This window comes from Struthio camelus, chromosome 1, assembly GCF_040807025.1.
Source record: "Struthio camelus isolate bStrCam1 chromosome 1, bStrCam1.hap1, whole genome shotgun sequence".
NCBI classification, from domain to species: Eukaryota; Metazoa; Chordata; class Aves; order Struthioniformes; family Struthionidae; genus Struthio; species Struthio camelus.
The window spans coordinates 9668371-9693514 of NC_090942.1; the positions used below are offsets into that span (position 1 = coordinate 9668371).

General features: G+C 38.5%; 1 protein-coding gene across 7 annotated transcripts in view; it reads left to right on the forward strand.

Annotated features, from left to right (window-relative positions):
• Positions 1-25144, forward strand: part of SEMA3D (semaphorin 3D) — a 144240-nt gene that overhangs the window by 26303 nt on the left and 92793 nt on the right. For 5 of the 7 annotated variants that reach the window (XM_009680516.2, XM_068920165.1, XM_068919999.1 and 2 more), the window contains one exon: positions 21151-21341. In XM_009680516.2, coding sequence (XP_009678811.2) covers positions 21227-21341 — 115 coding nt within the window. In that variant the 5' untranslated portion in view covers positions 21151-21226. Of the gene's footprint in view, positions 1-14091; positions 14263-16435; positions 16537-21150; positions 21342-25144 lie in introns of those variants that run through there. The other 2 variants (XM_068920250.1, XM_068919907.1) reach the window with 2 other exon arrangements.

Consider the following 25144-nt stretch of genomic DNA (forward strand, 5'->3'; position numbering starts at 1 on the left):
ATTAATGAAAGGCAGGCAATTCCACCTACACTTTCATTCCAGAGGTGGCTTGGGCCTAGGCTTGCTCCATCCTGCTTGACGCAGCCTGAATACCAAGGAAGGGGTGGCTGCTGATTAGGGGAGTGCTTGTGGGAAGAGGCACTGGCCCCCGATTTGCTCAGCGAGGGCAATTTGCTCAGGAGGCTCTGGTCCTTTCTTTCTCATATGGACCCTTCATACCTCCCAGCGCTCTACCACTGTAAAGTAGCCCTAGCTATCTGCAAGGCTCGGTGCTCACCCTTTGCTGTAGCATCATGCTGGGTTACCGCCCTTTCTGCTCAGGTCCACGTGCTGCTGCTTTGCTTCCTCGAACCGTTGAAGTTGTCCGTGGCAAACGACAGCATTGCTCCGCAGCCCGGTTTTGGAAATTTCCCACTGTGTCTCCAGTCCCCAGAGTTAAGCAATTGCTGTTGCACTGTGTGTTGAACTCTGCGTGACCAGTTGAAGGGATTTCTCAATTGAGGCATCCTGCTGTACCGCACCAGAGCCTGAGACCAATTAGCCTGAGAGCACAATTCAAGACACATGTATTCGGTTCAGCAAATGCTGTTTATTTGTTGGGTGACGATGTTTTCCTAAGTTTACACTTCACTCGTGACATGATTGACGTTTCTGTAAGGGGTGGTGATGTGTCTCTAGGTCTGTCACTATTCTCTTTTTTTTTTTTCTGATTTTCGCAAATATATATCAGCTATAGTGGTGTACGATAGCTGACTTTTGTATGAGTGGAATTGTGATGCTAACTACAGACTTATAAATTAAATTAAACAAATATGACCATTAGGTTTTCAAAACAATAGAGCATTACTATGACAAAATAAAGCATTTTTATTTTCTTAATCTTTAGCGGACAAGGATGGAATAGGTCTCATTTTTCTAGGTAATACTATATTTCTACATTGTGACTATCATTACTGGATTACATGGGATTTAAATGTGTGTCTTTCAGAATAAAATATTTAAATATGAATATTTAAACAATTCTATTCAAGAGCACAACGTACATTATTAGCTCATCCACAAAAGATATTTTCATATTTGCTTTGATCCCCTTTGATCTCAGGCAGATAGCAACCAGCTTTCAGTAGCCTCTCTTTATAATATTTCTTTTTCAATGTTCCCATGCCTTGAACTAAATCACTTCCATTGTAGATATTCAGTGGCCCAAATGACAGTACTTAAATTCTGAATTTGTTGGATCTCTCATCTTGGCTTTTCTTTTGGCATATTTTCAGATTAATATTATGAGAGTAGATAAGCTTAAGGGGGAAAAAAAGTAGAAAGAACATGTATTTCAGCATGTATAAACCAATAAAACTAGTATGCAGCATCAAAAGAATAAAGCTATATCTTTAGCAGTGGCCTAAGAAGAATACCTTTTTAAAAGCCTTGCCTCACAGAGATTTATATTCTTATGGGAATGTAAGTGATACCAAGGGCAGTAGCTTCTCAGTGCAGCTGCAGTTATCATTAAAAGAGATAAGTGTTTGAAGGAATTTTGATATTTCAGCCATGCTTTGATATCAAAGGTCTCTTGTGTGAAATAAGTAATTATGCCAACAAAAATACAGATGACCATTGATTGGTAGTTATTGCTTTTTTAAAAAAAAAAAACTCTGTAAAATGGATTATATTTTTAAAATTTCAGTAAGATTATAGTAAGCTATAAACTGATACTCAGTTGCTGTGAATCATGATAGTTCCCATGGAACAGGACACACATATATGCATACTATGCACACCTACATCCGAGTATGTGTTCCTTTTATGTGAATTTTGTCTCATCTAAGTCTATCTTGCCTTTCCTTAGTCTATTATGGCTATAACAGCCTTACAGGTCACTGTAAAGCTGCTTTTGCAAGTTTGCAGCAAATCCATTGAGAGAAAGACAGAAAAGTGCGTAAATTCTGCAATCCCAGAATTCACATGCTGCAAAAACAATATGGTGTATATTCTGTTTGAGTTTAACTTCCTTTTCTTAATAACATGAAAATACAAAAAAAAAGGATTTTTATAGAACGTCTAAGAGTGTAGAGAATTGCTGAGTAGTCTGATGTACTGCCTTCTGGTTTCACTGATATGAGCGAGAAGTTAAATGACAGCCACCACACTGCAGAAGCTACTCAATAGTCTCTGCAGGACTGACCAGAGCAGTGAAAGCTGTGTCCTGTGTGCATGATGAAACACTAAAATGCAGTTGAAAGTGTGCTAATGTGATACTGAGACATTCCATGCTCATTGAATATTTGAACTCCTGGTTCATCTATTAGGTTTGCTAATTTAATAACTTAAGCCGTATGTTTGCCAAATGTTGATCTCAAAACCTTGCCCTGTGCTTTGATAAGAGGCAGTGGTGTGGGAATGGAGGTAAGGGCAGCATTAGAAGCATCCCTTCTTCCACTCTTGCAGTTCTCCTAAAGTAAAAACCTGGAAACTCTCAGAAAACATCTGCCAGCATTTACTGTTAATTCAGACTTACATCTTTTTTGCTGCCCACAAACTTTCTCCACACCATTTTTCAGAAAATCCAGCTTATTGGTCGGGAAAACTGCTTTCTTTCTATCTTAAACTTCACAGCAGAAAAGGTGTTCAGTTCAAACTGCAGCTGTACTTCTGCCTCTCTGCTGTGTGCAAAGCGTGACAACGGCAACGCCAGAATCTGGATCCCGTTTGCCAAATTCCAGTCTTAACTCATTCCGAAATGCTACTGTGTTTATTTTGTCTTGTAGCTTAAGACAGAATACTCCATTTCCAATGCTTTTATGTTTTACAGCGCTTATTTTTGTGTAAGCACTGTTTTGCCTGTGTGCCTTTGGGAGGAGGCTTTTTAGAATTGAAAATTAAATAATAAGAAAGGGGGGGGGGTGAGATATCTTTTTTTTTCTGTCTTCAAGAATAACTTTATAAAACTTAACTGTTGTTTAACCAGTTATAACTGTTGCTATGCCTAGGTTTTTTGGAACAATTTTTGAATATTATTCAACCCATTGATCATATTAATAAATCTGCCATTGGCTATTATCCACCTGAGAAATGATATAACTGAACTGTGTCGTGCTGTTACTATTGCAAAATTTTGTCTTTTTTTTTTTTTTTTCCCCCTAAAGTCAGAATAGGTTCAGGTGCTGGAGGGACTTTGGATGTAGGTTTCAGTTTTTACTAGTGTCTAGTGATTTGTGAATCAAGATTCAGGCATACTGTCCTTGAGCATGTTTATATTTTTTTGACCATTTAATATTTGGGAAGCAAAAAGTCATATTGTAACGGACACAATTTAGAAATTCTGTACATGGGCACATAAAAGAATGTCAATATATGTATATATGTGTGTATATATGTATATACATGTATATGTATGTATATACATACATACACATACAAGCATTAGAATCCCTAAACAAGTTCTCGCACACCAGCCAAAGTACTGTAATTGTTTGTGCATGCACTTGAGCTTGCCCGGATAGTGAGGTAAACATCAATGTACTCCAAGGACTACTCGTTAAATGAAGCACCATATTTTAGTACCAAGAAATCTCTTCTGTCCTTTCATTATTCTCTACTTTAAAGAGAAATTTACTCTGCATATGAGTAATTTTAATTAGGGATTTTGCTGGATGTATATTTTGGAAAATTTTCAATTGCTTAGGCAGACTGTAGACAAACATATATATATGTGTGCACACAATATTTTCTCTGCAATAATTAGGTATTTCTGGCACTTTGCAATAGCAGGATCACAGCCAACATGTAGTTACCTTTGGAAAAATCTTAAAAATAGCTTTAATTGAAAAAGGAGGTGCAACTTTTCTGTTTAACTTAATGAGAATTTTTTTCTTTTTATTTCAGAAAGTGTAATGCTTTCCATCACCTTTTTAATGTTAATTTTTCATGAAAAAGTCATGGAACTTTTCAATATATGGATTTTTTCAAAGCACTCTGAAACTCTCTAAACACTGGCAGAGTTGTCATTACATTATTATGATCCTCTGCAAATGCTAACTTGCTTGAAACTTGACATTTTGATAGCTATAATATAAGTAACTAAATGACTTTTAATTATAAATAACTACATATAACTAATTTCATCCTCTTAGAATAATTATAGCTTATGACAGTGAGTTAAAACTTTTTTTTCTTAGTGTGAAAGGAAAGGAACTATTTTTCAATAGGGCTTGTTGTAGTATTTCTATGATATGTAACCATTTGGATATTTAACAACCTTCATGGTTCACTATGTGGGATATTGCTAAAGAAAGCTATATTCTGACAGGCCCTTAAATTAATGTCCGTGTATGTATAAAGTATAAGCAAGAAGTGTATAGAGTACAATTGTTCTTAAGTATTTGTATTTGTCTAATGGACCAGTATACTATAACAAACTCAAATTAGGAATCCTTTTCATGAGCTGTAAATTTTAAGTTTTGACCTGCTGACTTCATGAGAGTAAAAATTCTCCAGTGGGAGTAAGATGTTCATTATGTCTTAACATAAAGTCCAGGAGTCAAGGAAACACATGGCTGGAATAAACAAGTAGCTCATCCAGTCTGCCATTCTGGCACCAACGGCGGCAAGACCAGATGTTTCAATGGAAAACATAAATCTTCACAATTTTACTGCTCTAAATTGCAAGATGTTTTTTCTTTCAACATTCACACCTTGAAACATGAAGATTTACAGAACTTTTAACTGCATTTCCGTATATTCCCTTTATAGTATCAACCTTAAAATATACTTTCAAAATTACTTATCCTAATAATTTTAAAAACAAAATGTACTTCAGATATGTTATCAATTTATGGAAAACTCAAATCCTTGCCCCCCCCCCCCCGCTTTTTATTTCTTTTAAATCGAGAATTAAAGTTCTGGATGTGGGGAAAAGTGGCCATTTCAGTACAGTGAAATTGAAATTCGCAGCAACGTCAGAGAGTCAAAGAAATAGCCTTGTTGGATACATAGGTGGCCTAGCGACAGAACTGCTGGTACTGGGATACTTTTCCCATCCCAGGTCCTAGTGGTGTTTACCAAGAATGACGTGTGGGAGCTCTCCTGCTGCCGAAGTTGAGCTACTGTTGGCTGTGAAACCTGGAAAGTTTCTCTCTCACTGATTTAAACAGTGATTTTGACACACTCACGTGTTTGCCAACCTTGGCAAAAACTTCTTTGGTTGAGTGTGTAAAGCTGGTCCTGGACAAGCTGGTCCTGGACTCAGAGCAAAGAATCAATTGTGAAATGCTACATGACATCTTGGGCAGTGATCATAGCAAGACATCCACTGGAGCTGACTGCTATATCACATTCGTAATTTTCTCTGACCTTCCAGATACTCTCTGAATTTGTTATACACAGACAAATAGCTGCGTAGCGTGCATAATGCCTGTAATGACAAAATACCTGGATGGTTATCACAACTAAATTATTATATTACTATTTGTGTGGCCCAGTGGGATCTACTGTTTGGCTAATATAAAGGTGGTAGCATTTGAGGGGAAGTTAATATGTTGTCACATTTTATTGTTGGTATTGGAGGTGATTCACCACACACTGAGTGGTAGATATGCAAAATTGTTTGCCAGTTGGTGTTGTAGATGCAAGAATTTTACAAGAGCACAAATGGAGGCTGGAAAAGCAGTATATGCTGGGGGTTACAAAACAGACAAGCCAGCGATTGGCTCAGGCACCTCAGCTGAAAATAGATATAAAGAAGGCACATTATGGAGGGAAAATATCATACGCATTCTCCATTCTTATTCTTCCTTACACTTACTGCTGACAATAGAGCACTTGACTAGAGGAACCTTTGGCCTGGATGAGTACAATCATTTTCAGATTCTTATTTAGATAAGGAGCAGTTGTTTGAGAAAGTTTTTTTTTTTTTTTTGGAACAGGAAATGAATGTTGGAAATGGAGAAAACCAGTGCTGTTTAAATGTAGAAAATATTAATGTGTTTAGTGATACATATTGCTAATGAAAGGCAAAATTAATGTTGAAAGAAGCTGAAACGTGATCACTTTCTCGATTATTGATTGCATAGGTTTGCAATCTTGCTTTTTTAGCTTTTCCATTTCATACTATATTACTGTGAGGAATAGATTTGCAATGTTTTGTCAATGATTTCTCCTGGTAATTTTCAAAGTACATACAGAAGACATTTATGGATCTAGCTGCACATCTTCTATGCACTGCCTCTTAATACTCTACACAACTTAAGTGCTCTAAGCTGCACTATAGCATGCATATATTATTGACCAAAAACCCCCCAATCAACTGTAGCAACTATGTCTGCTAAAAATGCACATCCTTTTTCAGAGAGGAGATCGTTATTGGGAATAATTAAAAGGGACATGGTCAATTCACAGTTCATAAGTCAATTCCGTGACTCATGGAATCAAAATTTTTTTATTATGCACATAAGGCATTTGTTTTAATCTTGTTTTCTCCATTTGTCTCATCCGTTGTTGGGATTGGCCTTGCATGGTGGATTCTTATCTTTTTATTTTTATTTTTTTTTTATGTTTGTACAAGCACTTTTGAAAAACAAGAATGTTACTGAGGTGCCTCAGAAGGGATAGAGGTGCCAAGGTTTGAGCGGGCTTTTTGAACTGACTCATTCTGCATGTCCTGACTGCCAGAGTTGGGTTATAACTTCTAAATGTCACTAGAAACAGCCAACTTTCTTATCATCCATAAAATTTAAGTTTGCCTCTGGCAGAATCGTTGTTGCAAAAAAAAAAAAAAAGTCTATGAGTGTTGTTATTATTGTTGTTATTATAATGAGTATTAACTGCTTAATGTGAAGAACAAAATTCTGCTGCAGTGTTTTTCTTTGTGCATGTTAATGGTTTGACAGACCGTATGTGCGACAGATTTCTATTACCCATCAGAAACAGCTGCTTGCTGATCATTACGGTGATTATAACGCACTAGTTTACAGATACTCTGGAACCTGTCAAGAAAAATGCTGAGAGAAGATATTTCCTTCTCCCAGCTTCCAGAAATTCCATCTGAAAGAACAACTGTTTGTTGCACCCTTCCACGTTATTAATGGTGTGAGACCGTAGCAATTTAGCAATATAGTTCTTGGTACAAATTATTAGTTATCTTTCTATTTCCTAGATCAAACCTTTCAGTCTTTTCTATCATTAATGACACTCCTTTCACCATATGTCTCAGCCACTAGCAGATATCCATAATAATAACACTCAGAGTTTACGTATATATGCCTATGTTTTTTCCAGTTTCAGGAGAAATGTGACTATTTTGCACTGCCCTGGATGGGGAGTTGTGAGGTCTTTCCCTGGGTTGCACATTACACAGGACGAATTTTCAATTAGCTCTTTTTGAGCTGCTGGAGGAGCACAAAGCAGCTGTAGTGGGACTCAGGGTCTGGGCAACTGACCTCATAGAGAATGGAGGGTGGTCAGCACAACAGGGGAAATGTTCGATAGCTTGTCAGTGCTTGACCCTAAGGTCTACGAGACTTCCATTCCCTTAGTCAGATTCTCATTCTGTTAATATGAATGGTTGAACTTCATTTGACATCAGCCAGTCCTAGATTTGAGTGCGAGTACATTATTCCCTGTGCCATTAATGCAAGTCACATACTCCAGCTGAGCAGACAAGGGAAACAGGGTTTCCAGTAGTCAACACTGTTTTGCTTTGCAATGCTGCACGAAGATGATCTGTTGGTTTATTCCCCTACGGTTACGTTCCACACTCAAGTATCTTCAACAAATTTGTTGTAGTTTTGTTATATTTTATTTATATTATTTTATATTTATTTATATTTTAGTTGTGTTTATTTAAAATTGATATGCTGCATCAAGTAGCCCACTCTAGTGGGTAGAAAGGAGGATATGATGATGGCATCAGTCATTATTAATTAATATAATCCATTTCTGCTTCTTATTCATTTCAAGTCCAGCTAGCAGGGCTACTGAATGTTTTTAGCATCACCTTTTCCAGTTGTGAAACTGGAACAATAATACGCCTCCCTAGCGAAGAGTCAACAATGCATGTGCTAGTTACTCTTACAATTCGAATTAAATAGGTGAAAATTATATGCATTTTAAATGCTACATCTTTTCAGAGTTTTATTCTTCATCTGCAGAGATTTCACAGTTTTGCACTGCAGGTACAAAAAGGATCAAAGATTAATTAGTTTTAGGTTATTACCTTTCTCTATATTTTAGCGGTGTTTGCCATTCAGTTTTCTGAAGGATCCATGGACTGAGGTTCCCTTTAAACAGAGACAACATGTAATTTTACTGATTTTTTTTTTAAATGAAAAAATTACCATTCAGGAGGTCATTCCTTGTAAGGCTATTGTATAATGCATGTTCATTTAGTTGGCTGTTATATTTGTAAGCTCCAGCTGCAGCCATCACTCTCTAAATCTGTCATTGAAGGATTTTGTTTTAAATTCTGCCTAGCTTTGTTTTCAGATGGTTCTGAATTCCTCCCTGTGTTGAGCCACAGCTGTGAAAAGAGAAATCTACCTCTTTAATTCAAAGGGTCAGTGGTTTAAAAGCACTAAAGCCCAGTAGGGAATAGCTTATAGAAGATAGTTAATCATGAGGATCCCAAGGGGTTTTATAAACTTACTGAGGGCTCATCTGACTCGAAGAGTGCTATGTAGCTTCAGGCCTCGGTTTCTTTGAGGGGTGCCTATTTTACCAGGGAATGGGATCCTGTTTAGAGCAAGCACCTGTGGTGGATGTTTGCCACCTGCTCAGTGGTGGCTATGGAAACATAACTTAATCTACTCCACCACATCCCTTTCCTAGCTAAGTCACCATGGAGGCCGAATTCTTTCTAGTCACTTCTCTCCCCACACCCTTAAGAAGCATTTAGTGTAGTAACTGCAGTGGACTCCACGTCTTGATCCTATTGAGAGAGGGTAGGAGAAAAGAGGGGTCAGGCTAAAATGTACAATTTATGTTTCTTTTCAGGGTGAGCAAAGCTTGCTGGTGGCACCAGTCTGTCCAGTGATATTTCCCAACCAGCTATGGCATCTTCCTCTTCTAGCTCCAGTGGGGAAATCCTGAAAGAAATCACCCTTTTTTCTTGTTAGGGCAGACAAAAGGTTTATCTCAAATACGAGGTGAATAATTTAAGCACTTGATTCTGGTACCTAGTTCCCATGGGACAGGCAAACTAGGACTGTGTGGGTGAACAATATCTGGCAGCCTTGAGATATTGTATTAAATTATGTAGCTAAAATGTTTCCATACCCATCCTATGTGTACTTCAGCCATCCTGTTGACACTGCTGTTCTTCATACAGGGATTTATTAACTGTTTGTGAATTAGCTCTTGAATACCTGTAACTTTCGGCCAATTTTATAAAAGTAAGGCGCTTTTGATTTCAATCTGATTTCAGTAGTAGAGCAGTAGTCTGATCTGCGAGCAGATAGATGGGCTTTGTCCCCCATCATAAGGGCCATTGGAAAGACAGGGATGACTAGGAGCTATTAGCAGCCATTGAATGGCTGTTAGAGCCTTAAATTCCGTGGAAAGATCAGTGGAAAGGTATTGGGAGCTGTTAAAGACCTTCAGTGTGTTATCTAGTTCTGTCCATTAACTGTTAAAAGAACTAATAGAAACAAATTGTATTGGAAAGCATATCAGGAGACCATTTCAAGGCAGGGCTACCTTCAGGTTTGTACCAGGTTGCTCAGAGCTTTATCCAGTCAGGTTTTGCCTGTTCTCCAAGCACGGAGACTCCACAACCTCTCTGGGCCCCTGTTCAAGTGTTTGAGAGCTCTTATAGGACATAAAACCTCAGAACTCCCTCATGGTCAAGTCTGACTCATCATCTTTATCCTGAGTTGTATTAGGAAGACTGTTGCTAGCAGGTCGAGGGAGGTGATCCTGCCCCTCTACCCAGCCCTGGGGAAGCCTCACCTGGAGTACTGTGTCCAGTGCTGGGCTGCCCAGTGCAAGAGAGACATGGAGCTCCTGGAGTGAGTCCAGCGGAGGGCTACAAAGATGGTTAGGGGACTGGAGCATCTCTCCTCTGAGGAAAGGCTGAGAGAGCTGGGCCTGTTCAGCCTGGAGAAGAGAAGACTGAGAGGGGATCTCATCCATGTGTACAAGTATGTGAAGGGAGGGTGTCAAGAGGATGAGGCCAGCCTCTTCTCCATGGTGCCCAGTGACAGGACAAGAGGCAACGGGCACAAACTGAACCACAGGACGTTCCTTCCGAACCTGAGGAAAAACTTCTTTCCTGTGAGGGTGACGGAGCACTGGAACAGGTTTCCCAGAGAGGTCGTGGAGTCTCCTTCCCTGGAGATATTCAAAACCCGTCTGGATGTGATCCTGGGAAACATGCTCTAGAGGACCCTGCTTGAGCAGGGAGGTTGGACTAGATGATCTCTAGAGGTCCCTGCCAACCTCAACCATTCCGTGATTCTGTGATCTTTGGAGGATTAAGTATCTACTGGGGCAAAGGAAATTAGAGGTAGTGTTTTATACCTTTTTCATATCAGTTTAGTGGTTATGGCACTCTTCTAGAAAGTAGAAAGTTTGAGATTTAGTCCTCCTTCATCATGAGGTTGAGACTTTTCATATCTCATGAAAATGCCCTCTTCCCCAGCCTCTGAGATTTCAGGACCGTTTTTTCTTTTTCAGCACTCTTATTAAAGCAGAACTACTGCACATAAATGCAAGTCAGGGGGCTAGAAAAAGGAGAGGGAAAGAAAGCCTTATTATCACATAAAAAGAGAGAAAAATAGGGTTCTGGAACCTCTTCCTCAGAACTGGAAATATATTACGTCGGACTGTCACTAAGTAAACTAATAATAAGACAGCTCTAGGAACAGAGCCTGGAACCTGAGGGCTAGAAATCAAGGACTCTTCCATCCCAACTTGACACCTTACACAGCCAAATTCATTTTTATTTTTTTTTTCTCTCCCCCTTTTTTTTCCTATTCCCCTTCTCACTGTATGCTCATTGTAGCCAGGGCCACACCTCCTGGAGGAAGGGTTGTAAATGATGTTCTAGAGAACCTCATGGTCAGGGCACTCTCCTGCAGGATAAGAGATGCGAGTGTTACCCTTTAAGACTGAGGCCTGTCTGGACCTCCTACTTCCAACCAGCAGGACAGGATGAAAAACATGGACTTCCCTGATGATGTGGTGACAAAGATAGCTGTGGCCTTGTTCAGGATTAACCCAGGAGACTGTTTACTCAAGTGTGTACTACTGTCTGTTTTAGATAGGAGATAAGTGGCTGTCCTCACAAGGCAGACACTGTGGGTAACAAAGTTTTTTTTTGCAAAGGGGACTTTTCAGCTTGTCAAAGAGACAAAGAGATGAAGGTAGGTTCCTACAGAGTGAGAAGAAAATAGTGGTCATTGAACTGGATCTTCGCATGGAACTGTAGGTGCTGCAGCCCAAATTTAAGAATGCTTTAAAAAGTGTGAATTAATGTGGTGGACTTTTCATTCACATCTATGACTGCAAGAAAAGATCCATACCCTATACCTCCCCAGTAACTAATTGGTTAACAGTGTAAAAAGCTTTACTTTTTTAAGTTAAGTATTGATTCATCTGTGCACTCTGTGTCCTCGCTTTGTCCTCACGAGACAAAGGAAAGTTATTGTGGTTTGAAACCAAAGTGGAAATAGTTCTGTGTTGAATGGAGGTGGTGATGCCTGAATTCGTGTTTTCTTTTTCAGCATGGCTGTTTTAGATTCCAGGAACTTTTATGCTATCACCCTTCACAAAACAGCTTAAAAATAGACCAACAAAACAACTTTATTGCACTAAAGAGAAATTGATTTTCCTGCAACATGTACAGAAAGTTCTCTTAGGGTCTAAGAGCAGTATGTTCTGACCCTTAAAAATGGTAAAGTTTGTGAGCAGTTAACATAGCTTTGTTAAAACTTTGCTAACCTGCCATCTGAACTCATCCTGGTTGTATATTACTCCTTCGGCAGACTCTGTGAGCTTACAGAGAATGAAACAATAATCGCTTGTAACTTTCTGCAGTTTGCACAAGAGCTTAAATCAAGAGTAAAACACTGGAAGAAGTGGTATGTGAGTCATCAATCTTGCCACAGGAATCACGGCCAACAGTGTGTAGTTCCTGGTGAAAAGGGTGGCCTGGTGACTAAGGCACTGACTGGATGTTGAGGGGATGTGGGTACTGATCCGATCCCAACTGCTAGTGTGACCGTATGAAAGTGATGTCAACTCCTATGGTAACATTAAAAAAAATTCAATAGCCTCATAATGGTGAGGATGAAGGCATTAGGGCTTTTAAACTATTCAGGTGCTATGGTGATGAGTACCCTAGGGAGCCCCATGGATAGGAATAGGTCCACATTAAGTTAGAATACAAAGAGTTGTGTAAGCTTACAAATGGGACATGTTACAGTGGCCATGCTGACTCCTTCTCCCACATCCTCCGAACATAAACCAAACCAAATATTAAAAAAAAGAGAAGAAATCAAATGCATTCAGCCTAGCAATATAATAACTAGGTCAATGTACAAATACAAACCACTTCGCTGCAATGTACCCTGTCATAAACGTCTTCAAATATCATTTTACAAATTGGCTGCACAAAAAGTCAACCCAAAATTTAGCTGGACAACTGATATAAAAAGCTTCTCCAAAAGAGTTCAAACATATTATGAATTATTAAACCAAAGTCTGTTGGAAATGTAAGTCAAGATCCTTCCGGCATTCTCTCCCTGTACTGCAGTTTATATTAAAACTCTGCAAATTATTCTGTACAGAGTTCACTGACAGTGCAGCAAATAATGAGGCCATATATTGATGAAAAGAATTATGTGAAAATATGCAGTTTGGTATACAGCAAACATATTTGATCAAAGACCAGATGTCATATGAAATTAACATTTCTGTAACCATCACTAAACTATATTAGCTTGAATATAGGCCCAGTAATGATTTTGAAAATTATCAGATCAGAGATTAGCACTGCTGATAACGAACTAGATAATATTAGTAGTTCATGAAGCATCTTATCAGGACAAGTGCAACGGTGTTAAGAAGCTGACTGAAACATGCAGTTGCCTATCCTCAATATTTGTAACAATTAAGTTAATAAATTCTAACAGTAAATTCGTTGGCAATACATTTCTGTCTTGATCATATTTAGCTACAATTTTTAGCACAGTCAAACATTTGTTGTGAACTGAAATAAGCACTAGAAATACATATGTAAGTTTAAGTCTTCTTTTCCTCCATTCTTTATTTCAATTTGTTTGTTTATTTATTGATTTATTTATAAGGTTTACTGGGATATAGTTATATGGATGGGCTGGGTGGCTGCAGGCAGAACCAAGCTATTTCTGCATGCACCCTGAGTTGGCTGGCTGGTGGTGCTTCTGATGCTGAAACGTGCAGTATATAGTTGTGTAGTATACTAATTAATGGAGACAAATAACAGTTGGTGTTGGCTTTGATCTGGATTGCCTGAACCAGGGACAGAAGACCCCTACCTGTTTATATTTAGAGAGACAGCCATATAGACATAGCTACCAACTATATACTTTTGGAGTATGGACTATTATTTACCTTATTGCCGTACAGCGCCTAGGAGTAAGTAAGTAGTGTAGACTTGATGAATAATGTAAATGTCAGTGTAAATATGACTGATACACAGTTAATGGAATAAAATAAACCCACATACTTATGTCTGCGGTGTTGTTCGGACTTTCAGATATGTTTTTCACTTCCCATTTTCCCATGCTAACAGCAATCCTGTAGACTGACTATTTTTAACCATCTGGTAATATACAATTTAATTCTTTCATCTTCAGAAAAATATTTGTTTTACGCCTGAAGCTCCTGTATCTGATAGTGGTGGCAGCAGCAGCAAGTTTCCACCTTCTCTGTGGCCTAGCCATTTAGGTGATTCGTCACAAATCTCACCGGTGCGTTACACTGTCTTCCTGTCAAGCCAGGCTTTTCACAGGCATGCAAAATACATCACAGGACCCATCTCCTACAAGCAACTCATTTGTAGAATAACCCCTTGCTACTAGTTATTGGTGATCCCAGAAAGAGCAGCGAGCCCAGACCTCTGATAATAAAACTGTCACTGCTGGAGGACTCCTGCTCCACCCCTGCAGATGTTGGAAGGCCTCCTACGAAGGGAGGCTCAGAGTGCGATTTTTCCATAGCAAAGCACTGGCGAGGATTCCTGGAGGTGAAAAAGAGGACTGTAATCCTTCCTTGGAGTTGGCTTTTGTAGGTATATGTTTCTTCCAACAAAATAATGGTAGTTGCATGATCGGTGGTTTAGCTGGCTTGATGTTGCTGCCTGGGGTTAATTCAGGTTTTAGCAGGACAAATGTGATCTGTTGGTGCTGAGGCAAGTCTCCCCAAAATGAGCATTTCTTTTTCCTGACTGCCATCGTGACACTTTTCTGGCTTTTCGTTATTTTCTCAATAGCAAGCCAAGGCTGCTCAACAAGCCAAGCTCCTGCATGATTTCTCTCCCTGTCTGCTTTTTCAGTGCTGAGCCAAGTGACTCCAAGTGCTGTAGGCGGTGACTGACGTTTTAGAGGAAAATTATCTGGCTCTGTTGGGAAACCTTTAAACGTCACGGCACTCAGCAGGAAGTGGCTTTCATCTGGTCTACCTTTTCATTAAGGTTTCAAGGAATTTTGTTCCTACTGTCTTTTCCTTTTCTTCTGAATTGAAAAAAAAAATTACAAACCCCATCTTAGAAACATTTTTCAGAGATTGAGAGGCTTTTTTGGTCTGCTGGGTCGTGTTGTGCCGAAAATAATGTAATGCTGAGGTTTGGCTCAATTTGATTCTTACGTGTGTTCCTAGACTGTACTGGACACTGCTTTCCTCTTTTACTTGCGTTTTTTGTTTGTTTGTGTTTTAAAACAGAAATATAGTGTGTTTTCATGTGGTTCTAAATACAAAGGCTAAGGGAAGCTGTTATTAAAAATGTAATATCAGAAGTCACAGTTCCTTAAACACACACATACACATAAAAGGAAAAAAAAACTATATGAAATGGGTATGCATCTAACGTTAAAGTGAAAGGCATGTTGATATTTATGTGTGGATGACATCAGTTGCACATCTGGCTAGCGGGACACTGTTCATTCATCTGCCTATCTACTTTTTGCAAAAGAGTAGCCTTTGTTTTATCCTCAGTCTTGAATTAATAAGTTATATGTCCAGAAGGCATAATGCTGTAGATGAAGCTTCCCAGAAGCACTCTTTTTAATGATACATAATGATGCATATGTGTGTGTGCAGGGCTATCTACCTATATATCACATTCTGAAAGAATTACTTCTATTTCTAGGTGAAATCTTTGGATGAAATCCTGACCTCATTGACGTTAGGGATCTGAAAAAAATTGTGGTGCCTTTTAAGGATCATTTTCTCATTTCCTATATGTATAATTTTAAATATGTATTAAAGTTTATGTTCAGATAAGCTCTTCACAGCACTATGCTGCAGACTTCCTATAGAGATTTCCTATGGAGGATATCCATTTTTGCCAGGGTTTATCACCTAACAGGCTACATGCCTTTAGCTTCATTAAGCCCTGTATTTAGAAAGATGCAGAAAACGGTAAAAAATAAACCAAAGAAATCATATCTTTCCCCTTCCTTTCTTTTGTTTCACTTCCTTTGTATCAATTTTTAACTTTAGCTTCAGTTTATCTTTGTCCTAATAAACTGAAAATCCAGTCTAATCCTCAAAAATATTTTCCGCCCATTGGAGAACTTTATTTATTATCAGCTGATTCCCTCTAATGAAAATAAGTTTGTTGGCAACCCTTTGCTCCCTCGGTTGTCTTACTCTGTGTCTCCCAATCCCTTCATTTTTCTTTGCTGTACTTGGCTGTTCTCAAGTGGGAATCAGAGCAGAGACTTGTCTAGACTTCCAAACACTGGTATTGAATGGATAGGGTATAAATCCTGTGGGGAGCTTAATAAAGGTAAAGCCTATGCTTTGTAAAAACTCATTATAACATGGAGTATGCATCATATGAATCATTCCTATTCATTAGAATATTTAACAATATCAAAGCATATTTTATGACAAAAACCTATCTAAACCAAATATACTAGTAGCAATGATTAAGAGGGGGAAAAAAAAAAAAAAAAAAACCCAGCCCTTAATCACCCACTGTAGACTCACTACATTTTTCGGATTGTATCATTGTATTTTTCTTCAGTTATTTCTGCGAGTGTTGGGAAGTGACGTGATACTGATCTGAGGTTTTTTGTAAAAAGAAGAAGTATTTCTCTGAACAAGGAGAACATTTGCTTCACTATAAACTGCACAAAAGCTACTTAGTAAATGGGAAAGTAGCTATGAATAATACTGTTTACCAGTTCTTGGATGGCTTTAGCTTTAAACTGAGATTTCACAATGAAGAGAAAAGCTTTCTCTGCCAAATAGTATATCAACAGACCGTCTATCTAAGGGGTACAAGAACACAGTTTCATTGTGGTCTGGATCAATGTCATCTTTGTTATTTAAAAAGTAAGTTAAGGATGTTAAGTGAGTCTGGAGACTAAATTTTACTTTTAGTCTATTTTATTTGATGTGTTATTAATCTGACTCATGTATATTTGTAGTTTTTCCTCTTGTTAAGGCAGAGTGTTCAATAGTCAATTCATGGTACGGTCTTGAAGTACAAAGTAGAGAGCCGCAAAAATATTCCTCTTGGAAATAGGAGGAATCTGTTTCCACTGTATCACTTCTACTGTTTAGAAGTGATACATCAACAAGAAAACAAATCAAATATATAGATATATATTTGTACTTAGAACTATGTACTTTGTAATTTGAATGCGTGTAGGTAAAGTAAGTGTACAATATGAGCAGACAGACATACACCTTTCAATACCTATTTGAATTGTAGATGGAGGACTATTTCTTTCTTTTTGGAACTGATTGGTATTAAATTGATTCAAGCAATGTGTTTGTATAATGGTCCACTCACTCATATTATGTGGTTAATGTCTGCAAAGGATATCTTCATTTACTCTCTATTTACTCTATGGAAAAATAAAATTAAATCTCAAGATCTCAGAAGGGGATAGCTGAGGAGCAGAAGGAAAACTTCAGCTATTAAAGATATTTTACATCTTGCAACTAAATGGCCTATGTAACTTACTCAGCCTACTTACAAGTACAATTTTTTTTTTCAATTCTACTCTTGCTTTTTAATCAAAGTGAGACAATTCAGAGATTGCTGTCGATTTTTAGTAGTTACTTCCAATTTGCACCATTGCTATCAGATTCAGTATAACTCACCATACCATTTGGTTAATCAGTTTTATCTGTATTTGTTGCAGGTTGCTTCATTGTCCTCCGTAGTAGAGTACAAAATTCAGTATTTTAAAACGGCCTCAGAATACTAGCACTGAATCCTGGATTTAAATTATCCTCCAATTCAGTGTAGGTTGATGTTAAGGAATTAAAGTGGAGCTTATATGAGCTATGGTTAAAAAAGTGTGTTTTGTGGGTGGGTCAGGGTCCTTTAGCTTCCGAACCTCATGACGCCAGGGGAAATCAGAAAGCTACACAGTATCTGTGAATGCTAGATTTTGCATTTCGATAGGGTTTAATTGAACAATCTGAAACAATTCACATAAGCACAGAGCTCTCTACTGGCTGCCTGTATGGGGAGTCTGAAGAGCTCTGTTTATTGCAACAAAGGGCCTGGAATAAATTATGTTTAGTAAATTGGCTCCAGGTTTTCCTGTTTCAGACAGTAGCCTCGGAGTAATCTGTTTTATGGGCTCCACTAAATCTGACCTATTGCAGTGAGGTGACACCTCGTTTCATGGACGTGACATCGCACATGGGCCAGTTGCGTCCAGCTGGCTCTCTCTGGCAGGATGGCAGAATACCAGCGGGTCACCAGTTCGGTCTTTTGGCAGTTTTAACCTATAGCCCATTACAAATTTACGAGCCCCCCCAGGGAGCTTCCACCAGAACTGAGCCAGGTGCATCAACCCCTCTTCTGCAACGCGTTTCCCACCCCAGTGAGGAGCAGATGAATGGCTCTCTTTATTCTGGTGGAAATAGCCCTGAATTTCAGCTGCATGGATGCATAGCTTCCTTCCTCGAGCCCTCTCTCAGGTGATAACAGAGGGCTAGATGTATCCTAGCAGAAGCTAAGGCGAGAAAGCAGCTTTTGCCGCAGTATTTTTGTTTTCAAATTCTTCTACCTCTTTTACTTTGGATCTGTTCATCACAAGAAAGTTTTAGAGCATGTGGGATCCTTAGTAGAAGTATCAAAGAACTAAAGGAAACAACAATTTTTCTTTCTCTGACAAAACTCTTCTGACTTTTGGGGGAGATAAAAGAATGAGGGGAGTGGGATTTGCTTTTAGATTTCATATTTTACCTCTTTTCATGAGTTTTGTTGCTTCTGAGCTGTGTGACTACAGCTCTTGTAAGCATAGGACACTGATTGACATTGCATATGTTACAGAGATGAAGGGTATTTCCTGAAGATTAATGGTTGGTTAGTCGGTCTGAAGTTCATTAACCTGAGCAAGTCATTTTTGGAAGGACTCTGTGTGGATGCTGGAGTTGTATTAGAAGATCATCATAAACTAAAAATATATGTGACAATCCAGCCGGCTTGCAATGAATCTACGACAAGACAGGGTTGGCTCAAGCTCACAGAGCAGCTGCCTTCAGTGTAAACTAAATGCCTTGTGTCAGGCATTAAAGTAAATGGTTTTTCACAGGCATTATTCAGATAGAAGAAAAAGAAGAAAAAAAAAAGAAGGTTTCTGTTAGCAAAAAACTCCTACAGGAGAACGTCAGGTTCTTTACAGCCAAAAGGCCAAATTCAGTGCTGGTCCTCAATCTGCAAATAAACAAATGACAGTGTGTTCAGGCAACTGCTTTATTCTGTCAGTGGTAAGTTTAGTCCTGTTTCTTCATTGTACTTTGCCTCAATAAAATGAGCCCAAATTGTCTGGCGAGATCCCCATTGGCTAAGACCCAGACCCTCAAGTCATGATTTCTCAGCATATTTGCAGTGAGATTGACTCCTTGTTAATTGTTTCTTTTTGAAGTGTGGCTTGTCTCTATCATCCTACTGAAGATGAACAGGGTTGGTGTCTCTTGTCTTAACATAGTCCTCCCCCATCCCTCCTCTTCGTTCCCCCTTCCTCCCTCCAGAAGGATTTCTTTAATGTAATGTAACTCTGCAATAGTACTGTCCGTGCCAGCCGTTTGTATTCCAACCACAAATAGATGTACTGATATGGAATAAGTAAGTGCTTCCTCTCAGGATCCTACAGTCTGGTAAAGACAACCGGAAGAGGAACAAATCAGAGGCATTTGATGTTTATTTTGTTTTCTTTTCATGTCATCTCATGAATGCATATGAATGCATATTTGCCCTTGGCCAAAAGTAGCACATTTAGACATTGAATCTGAGCGTTGAGGAAGGGACTGAGAAGAAAGAAGCTCAATGCTCTGTAGTAGGAAAGATGCTACAGGCGTTTGTACAAGCCCTTTCCCTCCCTCTGTCTCCATCATACCCTATCTGTACACTCGCTTGTCTTTTACAGTTGGCAGAAGTGCTGGAGGCTCAGAAAGCCCCAACTTCTCCTAAGACCCTCTGGCACAGACACAGAAAACTAAAAGAATCCTCTTTCAAATCCCTCTGCACCAGGAAGGATGTACTACCTTCATCAGGAGGTTAAGTGCAAGTCCCATGGAGTAGCCCAGGTCTGAAAGGGCCTTGCAGCCCAGGGCCATGGGCTGTGCTGCACCTCCGTTAGGTGAGCAGGGGACCTTCCTTTCAATGGTTGTGCACTGCTAGCTGATGAGGGTGCTAGGATTACTCTGTCAAGTGAGTGGTTTCAGTGTCATTCAGAAAAGGATTTGAAATGCTCTTCATGAAAAGTCACGAGCCATTAATCTCCCAGCTCTAGCTACTAACCATAACATTTGCTTACTCATTGATTTACAGCATTACTTGAACACTGACATTTGTCATCTCACTATCTCGTTTGACCTCTGGTATGGTGCACTTGAAGGGGGACGGATCTCGTCTCACAGGCATTTTCATGGTCTGACCTCCATGATTCATTAACCATCAAATGCTGCCTTCAAAACTCAGCATTGAAATTCAAGAAATTACATATACAAAACTTGATTTATGGACAAAAAGGGGACACAACTTGAGTTATTGTCCCCTTGCAACTGGGTGCAAAGCAGAACATCAGGAGAACTGTTGCTGTTTTCTGTTCAGCTACCAGGGTGGCTGTGTGACCTTGAGGAAGTAGGTTCACTGCAGTTTTATGAATCCATTTTTGCATAGGGGAAATAAGGACAGTGATAATTTCTTTCTTTTGTAAAACAGTTTAAGATTTATGGAATATGAATGACTGTTATTAAGTGAAAAGTGTTGCAAAGCTGGCTTAGTTGCACGTTGTGTTAACATAATCCCATATCAGCCTATTGACCTCGGCATGAACCACTCATTAAAGTTTACAGGACATTATGGTGCGTGAACTGAGGCAGCTATGCCTCATAGCTATTCTACTGAAAATATCATATTGAAAAGTACTTTTAAATCTGTCAGCTGTGCATTGATTTTTTTCTGTTAGAACTAAACACAATTCCTTGTCATATCTGATTTTTTAAGTTCATGTATGAGCATTTGTGATGGATACGTACTCACTATAACTTAACTTTGTATGCCCATGGTATCTGAGATATTACAGTCTATTCTAGTCATAGCATAAACATACAATAGCTGCTGTATTCAGATAAAAAGAGAGTTATAAAACATTAAACTATCCAGCTTAGTATGAATTAATGAGATGAATGGTAAATGCTTTTTATGGATATTGTACTAATTTAATTTTTGATTAAAAGTTAGCTACACTAGACGTTATTATTTGAAAAAAATTAGATATTTTTTCAACCTCAAAATGTATAAATTTAGTACTAAAGAAACATATTTACAATGTTTTGGTTTCTACTAGAGAAAAAGTCTTTTATAGCAAATGTGTTAACTGTTTAAGCTACTCTTTAAAGATATATCTGGCTTGTTTTCAGAAACATTATTTATATGATGATGCAAAAGATCTACAGATGTTTTATTTTTGCTTTCAGATTAAATTTGCATTGTTTGAAAAGCGAGGAGATTTTTCACCGTAGTTCAAAAAAAGATACAGAAGAAGAGAGCAGAATGAGAGCTTCCCAAGTACCACATGCCTGCAGCTTGTTATCTTTAGCAATGCTGTTCCTTCCAGTCGCTGGAACGTCAAAACAAAATATCCCAAGACTTAAGCTTTCCTATAAAGGTAAACTTTTCAGCAGTTTTTCTGATTCTGCCACTTTTGTTTTGATGTGATGTTGCCAGCAGTTCATTTCTGTTATTAAACAGGAAAATGAAACATGGTTGTCACTACAGTTCCCAGAAACATACAATAAAAGCCTTAAAGACGAATCCTGCCCTGGGACAATATTAAATTCTCTTTTTTGGGGGGGAGGGTTACATATTTCTGAAATATACCTTTTTTTCTTTTTTTTTCTTTTGTTTCTTTTGTTTCTTTCTTTTTTTTTTTTTAGTTTGCTCCCAAAGGAAACAGATATGCTATACATAAATTAGGGGGGATTCACTTGCCTAAACATAGGCTTCTAGTGCTCCTTGAAACGCCGTAAGGTACACGGGGGACACTCCCATGTGGCTGGTTGTGATGACGCGGGACCTGGAGGATATCCATGTCCTTCTAAAGCAGCAGTCAAGATAAAACATCCAAGCACTTCAAAGGATACCACTGTTTAGGCACCTATTTTTTGTAATCTTTTTTTTCTCTAACAGTAAATTTGGTATGTGAAATTCTCGAAATGCTGTTTTCTTTCTTCTTACCTCATTGGATCAATAAGGGGCAAACCCTTATTTTTTTGAGGAGTTCCTTAACCTTAAGTCATTTGAAGTCTCATTGAGAATATCACAGGCTGAGGGGTTTAAATGCATATATATTCTTAATTCTTCTTACAGAAAGTGTGGATTTCTTGTGGCTTTGAATGTACAGTACACTTGCACAGTTTTTACAAGACACGAAGATATATTACTTTGATATTGTCTTCTTTAGCTAAAGTAAATGCTCTCCAGTTAGTTATTTTTCAACTATGTCAGCACGCTGCCCTTATGGGAGCTAATTCTGCTGTCAGTTTTTCATGCATAGCTCTTCCTCTGCATGGTAGAATTAAGCTCAAGATGGTCTGACGAGACAGGAGGCTGTAAAGCCTTCACCAGTGATTATGGTATGTTTATCGTGAGCTGTAACACACACAGGAATGTATTGAGTAAGCACAATGAAATACTATTTATTTGCAAGTTTCTGTTTTACTGGTTTTGTATACCACTGCGCGCGGTGTGAACATGCGTTTCAATGTGTCTGGGTATGAGAGAGAGGAAGTGAGATCAAGAGATCTTGACAACATTTTTATAATTTCAGGAAACAGTTACACTCACTTAAGCCAATGAATACGGAAACTGAAAGACCTAACTTGAGTTATGAACGTTAGCAGTAAAATCCCCCTAATATATAGCCAGACTTTTCACAGCTAGATCTTTTGAGATAATTCCCGATAGCAGTATATACCCTATGGTGATAGCATTTATTGTGGATTTGACGTTCATGATCAGTGAATTCCTCTGTACTTTAAAGGCAGATAGCCTTTGGCAAAATCCTGATGGATACATTTGGCAGGTAGAAGAGAAGAAAAATTATTGAGGTCAACACAGGGGGAAAAAAAAAAAAAAAACTGAAATCTTAGTTTAAAATGGTGGCAGAGACCTGCTGGGAGTGGTTGGGAAAATGCCTGAGCTCATTTAAAAAGACAATGAGTGGATGATTGATATACAGGCCGTAACCCAAACTTTTATTAGGAACTTTATAAACCTTTTAGTTTGGCTTGAGGGTTCTAGTTTCCTATCCAAACTTTTCCACCTATATCCCTGTAGGAGGAAAAAAAAAAAAAAAACAACAATAGATACAAACTGTTACATAAATCTTAATTTGGAGAGCTGTGATGTGACTAAAAAGCCAAAAGAGAGGGAGAATTATCAGATGTTATTGTGCTTCCTCTTTCTGTTTTTTTTGGAGGGGGTACTTTTCTTTTCCTGTAGGGAACAAGAAAAAAGTAACTGCATTGTTTTCACATTTGCAGATGTATTAAAATAGAAATGAGGGAAGAGGTGTTCTAGATAACCTTGTCTGCTATATTCACTTGTTACCAAATCTCTGAATAATGTATGGATAAAAGAGAAGGAGAGAAGAAATAAATTAAAAACACAGAGCTGATATGAATTCTGAAGCAAACCTCCACTTTTTTTTACTCAGGAAGAGAGTTAAAATGGATTGATTCTTTTTTTTTTTCTTTTTTGAAGATACTGAGTTTAATTTCCAGAAACACAGTATTTCTTTATAGTCTATGATTTGAAATGGTCAATATTGCAGCATTCTACTTCAAAAACAACCAAGTTTAGGTATGATTAAACAGTGGATGATATTCAGTGGTTTGTAATGTTGGTCAAATGACCATTCTGCATCCACGTGACTCCGTTTTTAAAGGATAATTCTAAGTTCTTCCTTGACAGAGTTTGCACTGTAAATGGTGCAGGTAGTGCCTGTCATAAATAATCATAGTTTTGTTGTTTATAATTATGTCAGATGTCCTGACTATTAATATAGATGGCAGAATTACTCTTACACTTTTTTCAAGCATCTCAGCTGAAACAACCCCAAGCTTTCTGAGAATAAGATGTCAGAGAAATGAACAGTCTTGCCAGGACTCATAAACTCCTTAGAGTCATGTGATTGACAAGTCCTGGCATCTCCATTCTTTGGAGTTAAGACCTGAAATATCATGAGGAGGCAGGGCCTTTTTCCACCTCTGTGGAAAACTGGCTAAACTTGGCCACGTCAGGAGGCTCTGAAAACCTGATCACACATGCCTGTTCATCTGGCTGTGCAAGGTGTCTTTCAAGGGAAATGGCTTCATCCCCTTCCAACTGTGATGGGTTTATAGGGTGGGATAGCTCCCTCTTCCCAGAAATGCGGAGCATTTGCTAGGGCAGGACTGCTGGAACCAAGCAGGACTTTCCCCTCAGTTGCTTCATCTCTTAGCTGCAGCACAGGGCACCTCAGTGGAAAGCGAGAAACCTGTTTCTTCCCATGCCCTGGCAGTAAAGAGAAGAAAGAGCACATCGGGTGACGAATGCTGAGGATGAAGAAGTATAGAGGACAGGAAGAGAGGAAGAAAAAGGGGGAAGGGTAAAAAAGGAACATGGAGAAGGAGAAAATTGAAAGAGAAGTCAGCAGTGGGTAGAGGAAGAGGGGGAAGGAGCAGGGTGAAGTACTTGAAAGTGTCTATAACCACAAGAGCACTCTCCCTTTAGAGATTCAATAAACCTTAGTGCCTCACCAGCCCTCTGCTTTCAGACAGCAATTAAAACTACAGAGCTTGTCTGCGTGGCAGTTACACGTTTTCATCTTCTGCGAGATAGCTTAAGTAGCAGAAGTCTATGCCAGAAACATTAAGATTCCAGATATTCCAGTGAATCATGTGGGTATCAACATGATGCCAGATGAGGGAGAGGGATTTCCTTTATTCTTTGCCCCAGTTCTAAAAATACACGTTTTAAAGATTGTACACATGTAAACCTACAAACACGCACACACTCAATTTATATATCTGCGTAAGAATTGCAGATTCGAGAATATGTGTACTCCACTATGCTGTAGTTTTTTGTTACATACCTATAGTCCCACATTTACCTGATTCATTAACTGAAAAATTCAAAATCTCTTTTTATCTTTTTCACTCAGTCTTTAGCTTTTAGCTCGTGGCGCATGTCATTCCTATTACAGAAATTAGCATTGCTCTCTTGATGCTCCTTGTGTGCTCTCACTACAAAACCCTTAATCAATCTACCCTTTAGATACTTTTGCAAGATTGTGAGGTATCTTTATTATGTTATAGCTATAAAATTAGGAAAAGGTAAATAAACTGTTGGCTAATAGAAGATTACCATATTTAGAAACCTAGGGTCTGATTTTAAAGTAAAAGTCCATATTTGTATAGAGTTTGTGTT